Here is a 20,035-nt window from a genome sequence, read left to right as displayed (position 1 = left end):
CCCCCTAAGAAAGCATAAGAGGCACTTTGGGGGATTCAGATGCTGTCGCGGATAGAACAAAGCATATATAGCCACTGCAAGGAGGCCAAAGTGAAATGGGTTTGGATGTTCCGGAAGCAGGGATCATGAAGTAAAAGCTAACAAACAAGGTGAAGGCGAAGGAAAAGCCATATGTCTAAGGCTGTCTACTTGAACTGTGTGGCAACCACTCTGAACCTTAATTCTTAAAAACAAGAAAGCAAAACAAAACCAAAAACACACCCCAAAACCTAACGATAGCAATCACTGGTAGGTGGATTTTCAAAAATTGTCAACATTCATCATTGTCAAGGTCGCCCTTTCATTGGCATCAGAGATCTGAATGAGAAAATATGCAGGGGATGGATAAGAGAGAGAAGAGAGATCCCTGGAGAGTTGATTCCTCAGAGTAAATGCTTCTGAGAAGTTAAGTTATAAAGACAGAACACTTTGGCCCCGCCAGTGGCCAGCAAGGTGAAAAGAATGATTCTGACAGCAAATCAAGATATGCCGTGTGTCTTGGAGGAAGTCCCTGAGAACCTGCTGAAGAACTTGACCCTGAAGAACAAGAGGCCATGGCAATGAGAGCACAGGGAACTACTCGTGTCCACCCACACAGTCTGCACAAAGCCAGGGTCTCATCTCGCTAGACTCCCGAGGGCCGTGTCAGCACTAAGCATACCCCACAAAGACTCCCGACAAAGTGAGAGGACTCTGTGTTTTTTTAACTCCAGGGTCAAACCCTCCCAGGGCTTCTCACCGTACTGGCTGAGACATCTGGAAAAGTCAGTCCTCCCCTACTTTGCATAAACAGTTCCCTCCAAACCAAACAGACGAGATGGCTACGTTCTGCTGTTTCTAAGAAACACGCACAAAGTGCACACCTACCTTGTCCACATTGGCCCGTGTTTTAGCCGATGTCTCCACGTACTGCACGCCCCACTCCTCTGCTTTACTCCTAGCCTCTTCGATGGGCACCTGCCTCCGCTCCTCTAGGTCGGACTTGTTTCCCACGACAAGCAATGGAATTTTATCTTCTTCAGCCTTAACGCGGAGGATCTGTTCCCTGAGATAGCATCCAAACAAACAAAACCAAATAACACAGCTAAGACAGCTAGAATAAGAATCAACTTCATTGATGCTTCTCAAATGAAAGGCTTTCCTTGGGCAGAAAAGCTTATTACGCTCAGGGCATGTTCCAAGAACGCACTCCCTAGATCCCGCCATAAACGAGACAAGTGTTTTGAAAGCCTGGTTCTCAGTTTGCCTGTATCAGAAGGATGTGGGACACTCATCACAAACACAGATTTCTGGGGCCAACAGGAGTCCCACAGAAATGATGTCTGATTAGGAGCCCAGGACTCTGCATTTCAACAGGGTCCCTCATTTACACTTAGGCACTTTTCTTTTAAGGAAAAAAACAACTTGGGAACCTCTGGGATAAAAACAAGGTCAGAGAAGTATCTTCATACATAAAATGCTTAATAATTCCCCTTTAAAAATGGTATAATTACTTTGTGAGAAGAACAGCCACAAAATCAGTGTTTTTTATAAGGAAGGCGGTGGTTCATTAGATCATGAAATCAGTTTCATGAGTCACAACCGTAAATTTTTTCCTTAGTGAAACAGAATATTATAGAATGGAATGGAACCATCAGGGGGGCCTGGGTGGCTCAGTGGGTTAAGCCTCTGCCTTCAGCTCAGGTCATGATCCCAGGGTCCTGGGATCGAGCCCTGCATCGGGCTCTCTGCTCAGCAGGGAGCCTGCCTCCCCATCTCTCTCTGCCTGCCTCTCTGCCTACTTGTGATTTCTGTCAAATAAATAAATAAAATCTTTAAAAAAAAAAAAAGAATGGAACCATAAGAAGGACTCTTGAGTATAAAAGTATGGTTTTGGGAACTTCTGTTTCAACCAAATCTGTATCTATGTATGCCTCTGCTCCCCCAAAGATAGTTTGCATTTAGATACAGTAAATGTTACAGCCAAGAGAACAGGGGTAGTTATGTTAAGGAGTAATCAGATTTTAGTGCATATTATGCTTCAACTACAAAGTAAAAAAAAAAAAAAAGGAAAAGAAAAGAATCCAATTAAATTTTACCTCTACTAAAACTATCAGCTATCTAAAATTATTAATCAAAATCAAAATTAATTACACAAATTAAACATTCCACTTCCATTATTTTGGTCCAGTAAAGACAATTCTACTTCTACATTTTAAAATATTCCAAAAAAGATCCCTTCAAAAGTGCATTTTGTGGAGCTCTGCATTGGTTTTATATGATAAAGGGTAACATTTCATAAAAATAAAAATATTTTAAATTTTTTCCATTAGAGTCCATTTAAGTATAAGCAAATATTTTAAGAAAAACAAAAAGGAAGAAAAGTGGATGTTTGAAAATTGCCTTTAGATAGCTTTACTATGGGCTACATGTCAACAGTGGTCAAAGAACATACTACATTTATAAGTTAAATGATCAGCAAAACTATGAACAAGAAAAACTGACAGCTCTCTGACTCATTAGTCATGCACAGGTTTGTAAAATTACCTCATTAATAAATATGTTAAATAAAAAATTGGGGTACCAAGTCTGGTCTCTTATTACAAACTGATTTTTCTAGCTTATTTAGTATTATCCAGGGAAAGTTTCAAGGAAGATAGAGCATATTAACGTTTTATGTCAGGATCTTCCCATAAATACAGATATGCTATGTTTGAAAACTGCTAAGAGGCATAACGTGAGTTTAAGCACAAAGGGTCAGATACTCTACCTCCATTCTTCTGCTTCCAATGCTGTAATAAACCTGGACAGCCCTGTGACTTTTATCTGAATGTCCAGAGTTCAAGTCAGAAGAACTAACTTGCCCTTGTTTTTCTTTTAGGTAGTCATCTGTCCTTTTTCTTCTAAGGATCCCTGTTCTCACATAATGACCGAAACCCATCTCCCAAGATGAGATGAGACCCTGCTCCAAATCTCTGGGAACGCACGAATGGCGCGTGGGCGCGCGCGTGTGTGTGTGTGTGTGTGTGCACACGCATGCATGTGGGATGGCATGGGGAGACAGGACGTCTGTTCTCGGGTCAGGACTCTTCCACTGCCCATCATTTCCTTTCTTGGTGAGTCATGCGGGTGATGGGAAATCAAAAGGCTCAGAATATGCAGGAAAATAAGGAAGTGTGTGCATCTGTCGTGTTTTATCCTCAAGGACAGATAAAAACAGGATTCTGTAGCTGCAAACACAGTTTTATGAATACGGGGGCTATTCCCACATAGAGAAAACTCTAGGTATGTTGGGAAGTCTGAAAATTAATAGGACCACTCAGAAGAGTCCTGGTCATTTAACTGATCACCACGACTCACACATTATAGTATCAGAGAATTTGGATGTTCCGCCCTTGAAGACTTGACACTAGGCAGCACGGTAATAGAGATCGACTTGTTTACCTTCCACCCACTCTGCTGGTTTAGCTGAGTGAGGCCTTCCAGGCTCCCTGATGCCTCCCCCAAATCTTAGAGGGATATTTAGTTTCCTCATTCTTATTTTTGGTTGATTCCTCGATTTTTGACCAGAACTTGCTAAAGAGTGGGGAAAAAAAATCTTTCCCCATTTCTTAGTTTCCTGTTAGACTCTAGATCTGGTTCTTAAAATCAAAAGTCAACTGGGCAGATATGTTTATAAGGCGAGTCGTCAAAAAAACTGTAATTGTGTAAGAGAAACAAAAAGCGTATGGGGTAAAAAGAGAAAGATGTCCTTCCCATTAGAATTCCTCTTAGGATAATGCCTAACAGCTCACTGTTTCTTTATAATGAAATGAACTTAAGGTATCTTTAACCTTTAACCTGCATTTGAAATGAATTACAGCAGTTAATATTCTACTCACTGTGTAAGCACCCCCCACACACCCTGTGAGAAGACCTGGGGACAGCACATGGTGCAGGTGGCCACCGTGTCTGCCCTGAAGGATTTATAGCCTAAAGCATCATTACATTTCATCCCATCAACTAACAAGTGCATTTTCAGATAGAGAAATAGAATCTCCAACGCTGAGTAAACTTGCCCAGGGTCACAAAAGTGCTAAGGGGCAGAGCAAGGATTCAAACCCAGATCCATCAGATTCTAAGGCTGGGCTCTTTTCCATTCGCCTAGGCTAACAGTCCTTACAGTTGCAGCAAATGGCCATGCGGACCCAAAGCTTGCAGTCTCCTGACAGTGTTTCATCAACCTCAAAATAGAGCAAAATGATTACTTTTCTGGCAAAATTATAAAAAAGATATGAACAGTTGGGGCACCTGGGTGGCTCAGTGAGTTAAGCATCTGACTCTTCATTTCAGCTCAGGTCATAATCTGCTAAGAGGCAGATTATGGCCTCGAGCCCTGCATTAGGCTCCAGGCTCAGCAGAGAGTCTGCTTGAGATTCTCTCCCCTCGCCCAGTGCCCCCACCCTCTGAGTGTGCACGCTCTTACTTGCTTGCTGTCTCACTTGCTTTCTCTCTCAATACATTAAAAAAAAAAAATCTTAAAAAAAAAAGTGAATGCAACAATCCTTGTCCCTTAGGATTTATATGAAAACAAAATTACAGGTTCTTGAGAATATGGAATGGCATTGTCCTCTCTAGGGACAACAGATTCTTCAGATAATTTATATTCAAAAATTATAAAACATGGCAACCCCAAGAGACTATAACAACTGGTGGACTATAATGTGCCAAGATTCAAAAAGTCGCAGAAATTCTTTAGCAAAATTTTCCCTAATAATGAGTTCAACCCTCTACTACTGTGCTCAGCCCCAAAGTCCTGCCAAGTTGAACCTGTGAGAAAGAAAGGCAAAAAGCCTCCCGGAGTCTGGAGTCTCTTTCACTTGAAACATACCTGAATTCGGCAGTTGCTGTAAATGATTCGTGTTCTGTGATTGAGAACACGAGGAGGAAACCTTCCCCGCTGCGGAAGTAGTTATCTCGAATGGCTGCGTAGTCCTCTTGTCCCGCCGTGTCCAGAATATCTATCTGGACTTCTTCTCCATCAAGAACCACTTTCTTCCTGTAACTGTCAGCTTTTGTAGGTTCATAGTCTTCTACAAACTGAGGAAATAAGCAGCAATATCAGTAATGAATAAAGTTTTAAGGGAAAGAAGATCTGCCAAAAACATATATTTCAATATATGGGCACTTTGCCTCCAATCAACTGCATATTTACCGAGTGCCTGTCATTACCACACTATGTACAAAGCGTTATGAAATTAAAAATCACTCCTCATATACCCCTTCTGTTCTTTATCGCTCTCAGCTCTGCCTCTTCTTATTTTGTTTTTAAACAGGAGCAGAAATTCCCATTTTGTAGATGAGGAGTCCAAGCACAGGGCAGAAAGAACACTTGGCAATATTATTCTCAGTATAAAATTATACAAACACGGGCAAGGGTGAGAAACAGAAGCTCTTATACATACTCAACAGAAGTATAAAACTCATCTGAAAAGTAGTTTTGGCAAAAGGGACTAAGAAGATTAAATATACACATAATGAAATATAAAAGTAAACCCCTCAAGCACCAGAAGAAAACATGGGTGAAATCCTTTTATTACCTTGAAGTAGGGAAGGCCTTTTTAACTATGACTCAAAATCCAGAAGCCATGTAAGAAAAAATCAATAAATTAGACTACATAAAAAATGTTTAAAACTTCTGTATGGCACAACACACTATAAAAAAAGACAAATGACACACGGAGGGAAAGTATTTGAACCCACATCACAAAGAGCTATGTTTAAACGGTTCTTAGAAACAGAGAGAAAAAAAGATCAACAATCCAATGGGAAAAAGTGGCAACAGACATAAACAATTCACAGAAAAATAAATACATATGATGTTAAACATACGAAAAGATGTTCATCCTCACTTAATAGAGAATGGAAGTTGTTAACTACGTGGAGACACCATTTGTCACCTACCAGACTGGCAAAACCCCACCGTCGGACAACACACTCTGGGGAAAAGGCCCTCTTGTACACGGCTGGTGGGAGGAGAGAACAGTGCAGTCTTTATGGGGATGAATTTGGCAAAATCTAAGAGCACTGGAGTAGCACTCACCCTGGGTCCCAGCCACCCGGCTTCTAGGAATCTAACCTACAGCAACATACAAGGTGATCCCTGTGGCACCGTGTGTGACAGCAAATGATTAATAAGCACCCAAACGCCCAGCAACAGGCGCCCGCCAATGGAATACTATGCAGCTATAAGAAATGACAAGAGAACTATGTACAGATACAGAAAGATCTCCAGATTAGAACAGTCTACCTTGTGCACAAGTAAAGAAGTAAAGTAGGGAGAATAAAAAAAAAGAAACGTGTGTGTGCGTATAGTGGTTGTGTATGTGTATACATATCTTAATAGGTACATATATGCATATGTATGTTGTTAGGCATTTGCCAAAAAGATACCCTGGAAGGACAAATAAAATAAATTTAAAAGCTGTGAAACAGAGAGACTGAAGCAAATAAACCTAAACAAATATTAAATTGGTAATAGAGCCGAACAGAGAAAGAATTAATTCAAGAGACTTTAGTACAGAGTATTTTGATTTTATGTCCCACAAAAAGAGACTAAGGACAAAAGAATTTCAAATAAATGTTAAAGTTCCCTCGGTGCTTGTATTACTGAGTAATAATGATATTAATATTTCAAAGCTCTTTTCATTGTGGTAGACATCAAGTAAGTAATTATCTTAATGATGTCGGAAGTATAGATGTTTAGGAAAAAACTAGATTAATGACAGCAATGTACTATCAAAATTGAATTAGTACTGGTTTAGGCAGATTCCCACATGCAAAAGAATGAAGTTAGACCCATACTACACATCACATACAAAAATTAACTCAAGATGAGTCAAGGCTGAGAAGTAAGAGCTAAAACCCCAAAACCCTAAGAGGAAAACATTGGTGTAAATCTTTATGACCTTGGATTTGGCAATGTGTTCTCAGATAAGACATCAAAAGCACAAATGGACTTCATCAAAATTTAAAACTTTCATGCTTCAAAAGACAGCATCAAGAAAGTGAAAAGAGGGGCGCCTGGGTGGCTCAGTGAGTTAAAGCCTCTGCCTTTGGCTCAGGTCCTGATCCCAGGGTTCTGGAATCAAGCCCCACATCAGGCTCTCTGCTCAGCAGGGAGCCTGCTTCCCCCCTCTCTCTTTCTGTCTGCCTCTCTGCCTACTTGTGATCTCTGTCAAATAAATAAAATAAAATCTTAAAAAAAAAAAAGAAAGTGAAAAGATAACCCATAAAATGAGAGAAAAAATTTATTACTCATACATCTAATAAGGGACTTATATTCCAAAAACATAAAATACTCTTAAAATTTAACAATAAAAAGACAAATAACCCAATTTGAAAATACAGAAAGGACCCAAATAAACAGTTCTCCAAAGATGATATACAAATGGCAATAAGTACATCAAACAAGGCCCAACCTCATTAGTCATCGGAGAAATGTAAATCAGAACCACAATGAGATACCACTTCATACCTACTAGGATGTATAATCAAAAAGAGACAATGATAAGTGTTGGCAAGGATATGGAGAAATTGAAACCCTCATACATTGCTTATAGGATTATAAAATGGTGCACATGCTATGGAAAACAGTTTTGCCATTCCCAAAAAGTTATACGTACAGTTACCATAAGACTCAACAAGTTTCATGCCTCAATATATTTATGCAAGAGAATTTAAGACATAGGTCTACACAAAAATTTATACACAAATGTTCATAGCAATGTTATTCAAAATAGCCAAAGAAGCAGACACAATCCAATTATCTATCAATTGATGAAGGCATAAACAAAATATACCATGTCCAGACAATGGAATATTATTCCATGATAAAAAGGAATGAAGTACTGGGGCACCTGGGTGGTTCAGTCAGTTAAGTGTCCAAACCCTTATTTCAGCTCGGGTCATGATCTCAGGGTCCTGGGATCAAGCCCCATATCAGGCTCTCTGCTCAGCGGGGAGCCTGCGTCCCGCCCCCCTGCCTGCCTCTCTGCCTACTTGTGACCTCTGTCTATAAATAAACAAATAAAATCTTTAAAAAAAAAAAGATTCTCTCTCTCCCTCTGCCCTTCCCCCCCACTTGAGAGCATGCATGCACACGTGCTCTATCTCAAGTAAATAAATAAGAATCCAAAAAAAAGGGAAGGGCGCCTGGGTGGCTCAGTCAGTTGAGCATCTGCCTTCGGCTCAAATCATGATCTCAGGGTCCTGAGATCAAGTCCCACATCAGGCTCCCTGCTCAGTGGGGAGTCTGCTTCTCCCTCTCCCTGTCCTGCCATGCCCCACTCCATGTTCACTCACTCTCTCAAATAAATAAAAATCTTAAAAAAAAAAAAAAGGAACAAAGCACAGATACAAGTTACAATATGGTGAGCTTTCAAGAAATTATGCAAAGTGAAAGAAGCCAGATATAAAGATTATATGTTATATGATTCGATTTATATGAAATGTCTAGGTAGGCAAATCCATAAGAATAGAAAGTGGTTATCAAGGACGAGGAGTGGAAGCAGAGGAGGCAGTAATGAGGAAAGACGTTAATATGTAGAGTGTTTCTTTTCTTTTTTTTCTTTTTTTGAGAAAATTGTTCTAAAATTATATAGTGATGGTTGCACTTCTGTGTGAATACATTAAAGTCATTGAATTGACTTGTGAATTCACACTTGAAAAGGGTGAATATCATGGCATGTTAATTATACCTTAATAAACTATAATTTAAATTTTTTAAAATTTGTTTTTTTAAAGGTTTTTATTTATTTGACAGAGAGAGAAAGCAAGGGAGGGAACACAAGCAGGGGAAGCAGGAGACGGAGAAGCAGGTTCCCCACTGAGCAGGGACCCCAATGTGGAACTTGATCCCAGGACCTTGAGATCATGACCTGAGCCAAAGGCAGACACTTAACCCACTTAACTCACTAAGCCACCCAGGTGACCCTAAATTTTAAAAATTTAAAAATTGAACTGAAATTATCAGTTTGAACTTATGGACCTTTTGAAGAATATCCTTAAAAAGAGCCTCATGGCTGGGTGGCTCAGTGGGTTAAGCCTCTGCCTTCTGCTTGGGTCATGATCTCAGGGTCCTGGGATCGAGCCCCGCAGCAGGCTCTCTGCTCAGCAGGGAGCCTGCTTCACCCTCTCTCTCTGCCTGCCTCTCTGCCTACTTGTGATCTCTCTCTGTCAAATAAATAAATAAAATCTTTAGGGAAAGAAAAAAGAGCCTCATACTGGGGTACCCGGGTGGCTCAGTTGGTTGACTCCAACTCTTGATTTCAGCTCAGGTCATGATCTCAGGGTTGTGAGATCAAGTTCTGCATGGGGCTCTGTGCTCAGCAGGGAGTCTGCTTTTCTCTCTCTCTCTCTCTCTCTCTCTCACTCCCCCCAACCCCTCCCCCCACTTGCACACATCCTCTCTCTAAAATAAATTTTTTAAAAAATAGCTTCATGCTGCCAATTAAAAGCCACTGGTTCTTCAAGTGATTTTAAATTTAAAAACCATTTTTAGTATTAGGTTCTTAAGTTTGTACTAACAGTATCTTAAAATATATAATATGTGAAAATTGACCTATGCTTCACACAGTGTCCTTTTAACTCCTTTCCAAAGAGACAAATCCATGACCCCAAAAAAGCCTACCACCCTCTGCAAATCTCTGAATATCATCATAAAGCATCTCAATTGTTCATTTCTGAGCTTTCAAGGTCAAAACAGCAAGGGTCCCAGGGACTCCCAGAACGCGGGAAATCAGATGTCCTGATACGACAGCATACCTCTATGCCAGGAAAGGTGTGCAGATTATTAGAACACAGATTGCAATCTTGATGTTTTCTTTTTTCCACTAGAAACAGGAAATCCCTACAGTCTTGGTATCTGCTAAGATGATCCAGGCCTTGAAAGGCTGTGTGTGATTCAGTTTCATATGCCCAAGACACACAAAACTAAGACAACCTTCATGGAGACCCCCTTCTTACTGAGCATGACTTAGCCAGCCATTGAGCTAGCCGCTGACAGTCTAAAAAGTGTAAGAGATCAAAGATAAAAAGGTTAAGATCTCCCTCCAATTTTTCTCAAAGTCCGAACTTAGCCAAAAATACACACTTCTGGAACCACCATTCCTCACATAATCTAATTTTCACAGCAATTTTTGCCATAATCTTGATTTTTTTTTTTTAACTTGGGGTAAAGCACAGGACCAAGAACAAAGAACGTGGGTAGCCCGTGAGACTTTAGATAACTGGCATCCCCTAGAGCAGGACCTAGTTTCCTCATCTGTGAAATCAGGCTTGACTAGCTCATGTCTCAGGCAGAAGTCGCCACACTTGGCCATATGTTGAAAACTCCAAGAGAGCTTCTTAAAAAGAAAGATTCCCATTTTCAAATCTAGAAATAGTATCCAGAAGGTGTTTTTTTACAAAGTTCCCCCCCAGAAGATTCTGCAATCAGCTAAGTTTGGGAATCACTGCGAAGGTTTCTTCAAGCTCCAAAATTATGATTCTGGATCTCTACTGCCCAATATAATGGCCACTAAGTTCACGTAATGGAGCTCAGGAGCCACACGTGTGGGCAGCATAAGACAGAACATTTTCACCATGGTAGAAGGTTCTAGAAGACAGCACTATTTTAGAAAATCAATTAAAGACTTCTCCAAACATACATCACTTCATCTGTATGCTTTGCTTGCTCTAATTTTATGTTATCATTTTTTCAACAACTGCTGCTCTCCAGTCCTCAAATATGATAGCCCAAGAAAAAAACAGACTAAGATCAAGCCCAGCTTTCCGTATTTTCTCTGAAGATACTGGAAAAGGGGAGCAAAAGCCTTCTGCGTGCATCTTTTCCCCTCCCTCTTACCATACGCACACACAAACATATATAACAAAAACATAAATCCCGATCTGAGGCTCCTACTACATCTCGTAGAGTGTCGGCAGCTCTGCTATTGACAAGATTATCTGCACTGGAGAATTCGTTGTTGTGGGATCTCTCCTGTGTGCCACAGGTTGCTTAGCACCATCCCTGGCCTCTACCCAGTAGGTGCTAGTAGCACCGGTCCTCTCGTTGGGACACCCATAAATATCTCCAGACATTGTCAGTGATTCCCTGGGGGGACAAAATTCCCTTCTTCATCTTGATTAACAAGCTATTCCTCTAATCCTGTCTCCATCTTAACTCTCCTCCTCACTCTCTCTTCCTCCCAGACTCCACAGAAGAAAAATTAAGGAATTTTTAGTAAGCAAATTATGTTATCAAGCAGAAACAAAGACTTCCAAAGCCATCTTCAAGACATGCCCCACCTCTTTAATGCAAAAAAACATTCTGAGTAAATCAAGCAGATTCCACGAGACTTCCCCACTTTGGCCCCTAGTACAAGATAAAGAGAAGCAAACATCAAAAGACAAAGGTTTCTCATTGTGAGGGAGGGAATGACCCAGGAGGAAATCAAGGTCTGAAGTTTATTCATTCAAGGAGGAAATTTGGTCTGAAGTTTATTCATCTTTTTTAAGGACAGAATATAAAATGACTCATATAATACTGGATACAAAAGTGAATATCTAGAGTGGGAAAAGAAATCATAATCCATTATAAATTTTTTTAAATGGACAACTACTACGGCAAATATACCCTCAGGGGACCCTCAGTAAGTCATGCCCTAGTAAGATGCTCTCCCCTTAAATACAGAGGAATCTGTGACTGGCTTCTAACCAAGGGACTGTGGCAATAGCCACAAGATCACCCTGTGATTTCATCTGCTTATATAAGAATCTGTCTTAGCTAACCAGAGAGACATTCCTAGTGGCCCTGAAGTGGCAGCTGCCATCGTATGAACTACCTATGGAAAGGGCCTGGTAGCAAGGACCTATGGGCCTCCAACCCATGTTTGCAAGAAACCGTACTCTGTCAGCACCCAGAGCGTGGAAGAGGACCCGAGCCTCAGCTGAGCTCAGAGCCACAGCTGACACTGCTGCAGCCTTGTGGGACCCGGAAAACAGCACCCAGCTAAGCCATGCCAGACCCCTGGAAACTAGATAATAAATGTGTGTTGTTTGAGGCTGCTACATTTGTAGGAATTTGTTACATGGCAACAGAAAATCAATACAAGGGGCTCATTCAGTTAAGCATCTGCCTTTGGCTCAGGTCATGATCCCAGTGTCCTGGGATCAAACTCTGCTTCTCCCTCTCCCTCTGCCTGTCACTCCCCCTGCTTGTACTCTCTCTTTCTTGGTCAAATAAATAAATAAAATCTTTAAGGAAAAAAAAGAAAAACAATACAAATACTACTTATATCACAAAATCCAGCAAAAAAACATTTTGGTTAATTAACTGCCTGGCATCTGTCTAACATACCTTCCTGTTGGTTGGTTTGTTTGCCATATACTCTGATGAGCTCACCAGACATGCCAGTGATTCTGTACTACTTCCTATAATGAATAAAAAACAATTTAGTCTGACCTCCAGCATAATCAGTCCAAATTTCTCTTTTCTTGAAAGTTTAGAAGGGTTTTTTGCAGCTTCACTATGACTTGACATCACTAGTCATAAAAGCTGTAGGACTATTGTCAAATTTAGGAAACCTCTACTGAATTTCCCTGTAAGAAGCTGTAAGATCTGGAAGAACCTTCCAGACCAATTTCCAGACCAGCTCTTTATGTCTCGACGCTTGCGTGTCCTCCTCGGCCCACACATTTTCAGAGTCAGGTACCACAGGACAACATCTACACCACGGTATACTCCTGGTTCTGTATCTCATGTCACAGTGCCAGGTGAGTTAGCAGACTAGGTGGTGGCCATATTCCTGGAAGCCATGCTGACAGTGGGACAGCTGGTAACAACCACATGCCAAAGTAACTCCAAACCACATAAATATATTCCACTAATTCCTAGCTAACAGTATCCCTACTCCACTTCCCTAAGCTAGATCCCAAAAATGGTCATTGCCACACCAATACCATCCAACATCAACGGAAACTGGACAGAGGGCAAGTCTAGGGAAAACAGATAACAATCTTAACTAACTGTGGCTACAAGTCCCTTCTGTTTGCAAATCTTGTAAAGCACACACCCTTGTGAACAGAATGCAAGCTCTTGTCAGAACACTCTGCCTGTAATACCAGCCAATGGCCATCAGGCAGGGATGTCTGTTGCCGCAGAAATCAAAACTGTTGTCACACTGGACTTGGTACCAGCTCTATTATCTACATTAAGTGATATCAATTTAAGGCAAGGATGGTTCAAGCTTCCCTTTGCTGTGTGGGAGAACTAGAGAGAATTGGATGTCTATCACCTGGGGAAAGACTGTCTTATAACAACTTAGCTCCCTTTAATATCTCCCCAAATTGACTGTTACAAAACTAAGTATCTGATCTGTTCTTTAGAAACAGCCTCCTCCCTTGTGTCAGAAAGAAATCATAAAGGATGATGGAAATCATGCAAGCAGGGACCCCTCACATCCCTGCCACATTTGAAATTACTTACCAAAAATCAGGAACCCAGGTCTTATGCTGGTTAGACTCCCCCAGGAAGCTATTCAGAAACCAAGTTAACACAAATTTGCCCATGACCCTCCATGCGTGTGGGGTAATGAGCACATGGACACAGTTGGAAAAGGGACATTGTTACAGCAGACTCGATGATGAAAGCCATCTGTGCCTGGTATGTCTTACCTCATCATACATGAACTGAAGCGTCAGGGCCGACTTGCCAACCCCTCCACTGCCAACCATGATCACCTTGTGAAGGGCCAAGGAGCTCTGGCCCTTACTCTTGTTTGCGGCCATCCTGCTGGTTTTCTAAGGTTGCAACACACGAAGAGAGCTGCTAGTTGAAGAGCTGCCAATGAAGAAGACAAAGACTTAGAAGCAGTTTGATTTCTACCAACTAAAAATTAAATGAAATCCTCATGCCCCAGAAAAGCCTAACCCAGACATTCCAACAGAGAAATAAATCTTCTAGGTTACAAACAGAGATAAAACCACCCCTTCAACAACTCTGCAAGTAACATAGCACAGCAGAGCCAGAGAGAAAGCAGGACAGAAAGTGGGAAAAAATAGGTATGCACATCCAATGCCTGTATCGCTGGGGTGGGTAGGAAAGGACAGCCTGCCACCAGAAATCCATATATCCTCAAAAGTGTTTCACTGAAGTGGAGTGACCAGAGAGCTCCCACTTTCCACCCCTACCTCAAGTCATCTGGTACCCCAGAGAACACCAGCACTCAGGAACCTCAGCCTCCACCTCTTTATTCTACTCCTCACCCCACCCTGGACCTCTACCTCCCAGCACAGACACTCAAAGAGACCTCCACATGGGTTAAGGAGGTGCTTGGGAAGGGGATGAGTAAATGCACTTTTTATAGTAAGTATCTCTTTGTGGCCCATGACAGAGTTAAGAGAAGGAACTAAGTTATTTTTTCCAAGTGTATTTAAGGTGGTAAATTAAAATGAGTTAAACTTTCCTATACTAACAATTGATAAGTCAAAATCAGTTTAACATCAGATGTGAGATACAAAGAGACAAGAATCTCTGGTATTAGTGAGAAGATAAAATTTTCCAAATAAGTAAATTTAACAAATATCTGGAACTTATTTTAACCCCAGTACCAATTTTTATTTTAACTAATGTGTATGGAAAAACCATTTCACATATACCACAGGGTAAGGAAAAGGATATGGGGCTGGGCATCTCATGGGCTTGAGCCTGAGTCTGTCATTTGTGAGCTGTGAGACTTAGAACTATTTGATTTCTCCAAGCCAGTTTTCTTACCTGCCAAAACGAACCACCCCCTACCTTGCAGAATTCTCCTGAGGATTAAATGAGACAACATATGTGAATGACTACAGTGCCTAGAATCCAGGAGGAACTTAATAAAGGTTGATTTCCTTCCTAGCAAATTCTAGCTTTTTAAAATTTTTAATTTTTTTTCTAATTACAAAATAATAGGCTCCTATTTCTATTACTGTTGACCAGGTAACTTGAAAGCATCAGCGCTAGAACAATAAATTAATACACACAGCACACACATAAATCATCCAGGCAAAATAAAACAACATTGCTTTAGATCAGTGGTTTCCATCCTTGGCTGCACAATGGAAATCACCTGTGGAGCTTTAAAAACATGCTGATGCATGGGTCCCATCCCGGAGCTTCTGGTGGAATTGGCCTTGCATGCAGCCTGGCCATGGGGACTTCTAAAAGCTTCCCAGATGATTATAGCAGACATCCAAGGTTGAAAAGTTCTCTTACATGCACAGCTGAGCTCAAAAGACAAGTAAGAAATCCCCATGGTAGGGTAAAAACAATCAGGGCAGTAACAGCCACTATTCCTATAGTCCTGAATAGCTGCTGTTCTTGGTAACTTCGGATTAAACAAACACACAGGGCTAGAAGACCAGCTGCCCAGGCCCGGAGGGAGTTAGAACTGAGATCTCTTCTCAGTTGAGAACTGAGAAGCCAAGGCCCTTGGGGGAACACACCTACAAGGTAAAAAAAAAAAAAAAAAAAGGACTACAAAAACATTTGTTGACCAACAGGGGGCAATGACAAGGAAGATTGTCTGACTGGGCCCCAGCTGCATGGAAGTGTACCCAGAAAATCTGTAACCATAGCATTTCTCCAAATTAACATAAAAAGCATTCCCTGTCTAGTCATGATGCTGGAGCACAAGGAAGAGTAATAAACAAAACCTCTCTGGGAGGACAACATGCAGTAAGACAGATCAGGATAGTCAGAGCTAAAATAAGGAGTCCACAATTTCAACCTATGACAACCTAAGAAAATCGCCATACAAGGGAGTCCACATCCATAACAAGTAGGATTTTTCAAACAACTACTATAAAATGTACATTCTGAGCATCTTTAACAAAGCCAAAATCAAAACGTTAGAAAAATGACTTTGTCAAAAGACCAGGAGGTGAACAAGATCTGCTTTCAACATCTAAAATGTGTTTTTAAATATTAAAACAAAAATTATAATACTATAGAGAGGGAGAAAAAAAAAAAAACCTATGGTTTTTCTCTACCTAACTTTGGCTAATTGGCTGGGGCCCTGCAGATTTAACTGACAAAAAAACCAGATTCACAGAGAAAAACAAACAGGAGTTTATTACTGTGTGCATCTCACATACACAAACTCGGTGATGAGTAACTCAAAGGGGCAGTTAGAACTTCGGCTTACCTAGCATCATAAAAATAATAATAATAAATTTCAGGCAGAAGTGACAAGACCAAAAACAAAGAATTTTGCACTTCTAGGGGCAACAAGTTGTGGGAAGACAAATACTATATAGGGGAAACAGACGGACAATAAGAGCTGGTGAGTACAGAGTGTTATGCAGGTTCCACTGGTGCCTTCTCTGGGCTGGTTAAGAGTCCAGAGCTCTCAAGTAATTCAGAATAGCCCTGCTCTTCCTGGTAGAGAGGGGAGGCACAGAATTTTATTTTGGTCTCTTACTTTTCAATTGCCTTCAGCTCAAAATAATCCTATGTCAAAGCAGCATATTTTGGGATAGCATGCTCTGAACCCTTTCAATCCTCAATAGAAAGTTTAGAAAATAGGGGCTTCTGTCTGGTTCAGTCAGTGGAAAGCATGACTCTTGATCTTGGGCCTATGAGTTTGAGCCCCCCATTAGATGCAGAGATTACTTTAAAATCTTTAAAAAAATAAAGAAAATTTAGGAAATAACTATCTTTAAAAGAGAAAAAAATCACTTATGATTCTGCCACCCAGAGATATTCACTATTAACAGATTTCCTGCCAGTATTCTAATCTATATATTTCTATATTTAAAACCTATTTGAGATCATATTTGTGAAGTTTGGCATGTTATCTCTCATGTATTATATCCATCTGTCTTCTTAGAGCAGGCTGAACATAATTAAATCTTTCCTGACGATTTAAGGACCATCCTCAGCATGAGATCAGTTATGTGAGTAGCCTTGGGCTGATGTGAGTAGATTCAGATGTACGCTCATTCGGCCCCCTTCCATGGAACCTCAGCTTACTGACTTACCTGTGCCAGGTCTTCTTTCCACTGCTCCTTTTCCAATTATGTGCTTTTTAATAAGTGTTCTAAGCAATTAACTAGGTAATTAAGCACATCTGAATTGTGACTAAAATAGAATAAATGGGATAAGGCGTGGGCCTCCCCAGAAGACTTCACTTTAGGAAAGTGAAACGGCTTTTGGCCTAATTTCTAGTCCACAAGTGTTTCCCAGAGAGCTCAGTTTGATTCATGAGGTCGGAACTTCCAGACCATCACACAATTTCTCTGAAGCAGCCTTGCTCCTATGAATTACTACAGTTCTATGAAAATGGAGAAATAATCTTCCATGTTGGGGTCAAGGAGGCTTTCAAATCCAGGTAGACATCTATCTAATTCTGAGCTGTTACTTTCCAAAAGCAAAGTCAATTTCTCTAGAAGAAACCATAATAAATGAACTGAAGACTATTCAGCAAGTCTAAAGATATCTGCCAAAGTATCTGTGCCCAAAGCTCAAAAACTGAAATAACTACAGTGGGTATTTTGAACCCACATAACTGCTTTGGTCAACTTGACCTGATGAAGGAAAAGAGAGGTGAAAGGCAGAAGGGCCAGCCAAGCCCATGACCAAACCAATCCTGGAAACTGGAAATGCTGACCTCCAGGCTCCTGATGCTGGAGATATAAACTCTTATCGGAAATAATAAACCCTTATTTGTTTAAGCCACTGTTAGTCCACTCGTTGTTGTTGTTGTTTTCTTACTTGTACCGAAAGTGTTCCAGAAACCTCTCTAGGTTTTGACTTGAGAAACTCCAAGTCTAGTGATTCAGACAGATTAGTAAACGACCACAGTGCAGGATAATAAATTCTGTGGCAGAAGAATGATACAAGGGGTGCTCTGGGAACAGAGGGGAGAGACGTCCAAATCAGACTGGAAGGTCAGGGAAATTTTCCTAAAGGAAGCAACATGGGAACCGGGATTTGAAAGTGCTGACTTGATAAAGAGAGGAAAAGAAATAACAGGTAGAAAACAAATCAGCGTGGTTTAGGAAGTACATGTTGATGATTTAATGTTTTTAAATGACATGCCTAGCCAATAAATACAGTCTTAAAAAATAATACAAGTATCCTTTTTTCTCAACATGTTGTTATGAAAAGTTTCAAACTTTCAGCAAAGCTGAACAAACGGCAGGGCAAGTCTGTATACCCACCACCTGGATTTTCCAACGAGTGTTTTGCTCCATTTGCTTTACCACAATCCCTGCCATTTGGCATCCCTCTCCCCACCCATTATTTTTTTATACATTTCCATGTAAGCCATAGACAGCGGTACACTTTATCCCTGACTTCGGCAGAGACATCAGGTTTTACAAAGCAATCATATTCTCCCCCACTGCCTTCACTTACGATTTCAGAACTCTAAGAGGTTAGCAATCCTCCTAAATCACTTCAAAAAACTATTTGGGTTTGTGACCAACACATGAAGCCACAACACAGACCTACCATGAGGGGAATTTGGGTCTGTCTCACCAAGTCCTGGCATGGCTCTCTCTCGGTCGTAAGTCTTTTACAGGAGACTTGAGAAACATGCCAGGGAACCTTTAATAGGTCTCTACTTAACTAACAGGAAAATTCGTTTTGTCCAAAAAATATTTAAGTGCTACTTTGTGCCAAATCGTGGGTCTCAGTCCTTAGAAAACTTAATTCCTTAAGGTTAGACATACAACTAAAGCATTTTAATATAATTTCCCACATGCAATGATGAAAATGTACAAGGTATAATGAAAGGAATAATGAACTCTGGGGAAGACAATCAGCAAAGGCTTCAGAACTGAGGAAGAATTCACTCAGCAGATAGGGGTGAGAGAAGGGAGCTTTCCATGCATAAATGAGAATACACAGTTAGGAACAAAGGCATGAAACATCACAGTGGGTACGAGGTATGGGGTGGGGAAGTGATTGGGGGAGGAGTCTCCAAATAGAGACATGTTCATCTACAAATGGACCTAAGACCTGTCTTAGAGGAAATGAGAAGCCATTGCAAAGTGTGTCCTTCACCCCCAACAGCGTGTAAGTCATTGGATCAATAAGAAGAAACACACATATTCCCATACAGAAAAATGAGCCATTCCAAACTTTAAAAAAATGCTTCATTCAGATGGCTGGGCAGGGAGGCAAGGTTTGGGAAATGCTTTCTTTGTGTCATGTTGTATGATACATTTATATGAAGTACGGCTCTCTCTATCACTCAGCATTAATTCAAAGACCAGAATGCACTCACTTGTGAAGTAAAGTTTTTATAGCAAATCACAATATATAAACCAAGCAAATGCATGTTAGGAGGAAGGAGTGGTTTCTAGTGAACCTTAGTCCCAGAGGCTAATATAATCATCAGTCTTCTGTTAAACTGAGTCTAGCAGAAAATGAGTTGGTAGGTAGAGTCGACATGCCACCATGTCTGTATCACAGGGTTGTCAAGAAAATCAAATGAGAATTTGAAAATGCAAAGGAAAACTAACTCCTCCAGTCTCCCTCATAAAATTCAAGTGTCCTAGGTATACGGCCGACGAAGCACATGGGAAACTCTCAAACACTACAGGTGCGAAGAATTGCACTTGGCACTTTTTTCCACATACTATAACTCCAAGGTAACTTGGATATATACTTCAGTCTCCCAAAATATTATCCATTTTTTAAATTAATTTATTTATTTTCAGCATAACAGTATTCATTATTTTTTCACCACACCCAGTGCTCCATGCAATCCATGCCCTCTATAATACCCACCACCTGGTACCCTAACCTCCCACCCCCTCGCCACTTCAAACCCCTCAGATTGTTTTTCAGAGTCCATAGTCTCTCATGATTAAATTCAATTAGTACATCATTAGTTTCTGATATAATGTTCAATGATTCATTAGTTGCCTATAACACCCAGTGCTCATCACTTCACGTGCCCTCCTTAATGCCCATCACCCCAGTTACCCCATACCCCCCCAACTCCCT

At 40.7% G+C, this 20,035-nt stretch overlaps 1 protein-coding gene across 1 annotated transcript in view; it reads right to left on the bottom strand.

Moving 5' to 3' along the window:
- The window catches only part of RALB (RAS like proto-oncogene B), a 43,983-nt gene that overhangs the window by 6,432 nt on the left and 17,516 nt on the right, over positions 1 to 20,035 (bottom strand). Inside the window, exons 2-4 of the mRNA XM_032353895.1 lie at positions 13,714 to 13,879; positions 4,889 to 5,097; positions 907 to 1,084 (exon numbers count right to left, since the gene is read on the bottom strand). Of these exons, the coding sequence (XP_032209786.1) occupies positions 907 to 1,084; positions 4,889 to 5,097; positions 13,714 to 13,827 (501 nt within the window). The 5' untranslated portion in view covers positions 13,828 to 13,879. The remainder of the gene's footprint in view (positions 1 to 906; positions 1,085 to 4,888; positions 5,098 to 13,713; positions 13,880 to 20,035) is intronic.

This window comes from Mustela erminea, chromosome 8 (genome assembly GCF_009829155.1).
Source record: "Mustela erminea isolate mMusErm1 chromosome 8, mMusErm1.Pri, whole genome shotgun sequence".
Classification (NCBI taxonomy): Eukaryota; Metazoa; Chordata; class Mammalia; order Carnivora; family Mustelidae; genus Mustela; species Mustela erminea.
The sequence above is the reverse complement of the archived record's forward strand: the minus strand, read 5'-3'. Positions and strand labels throughout refer to the sequence as shown.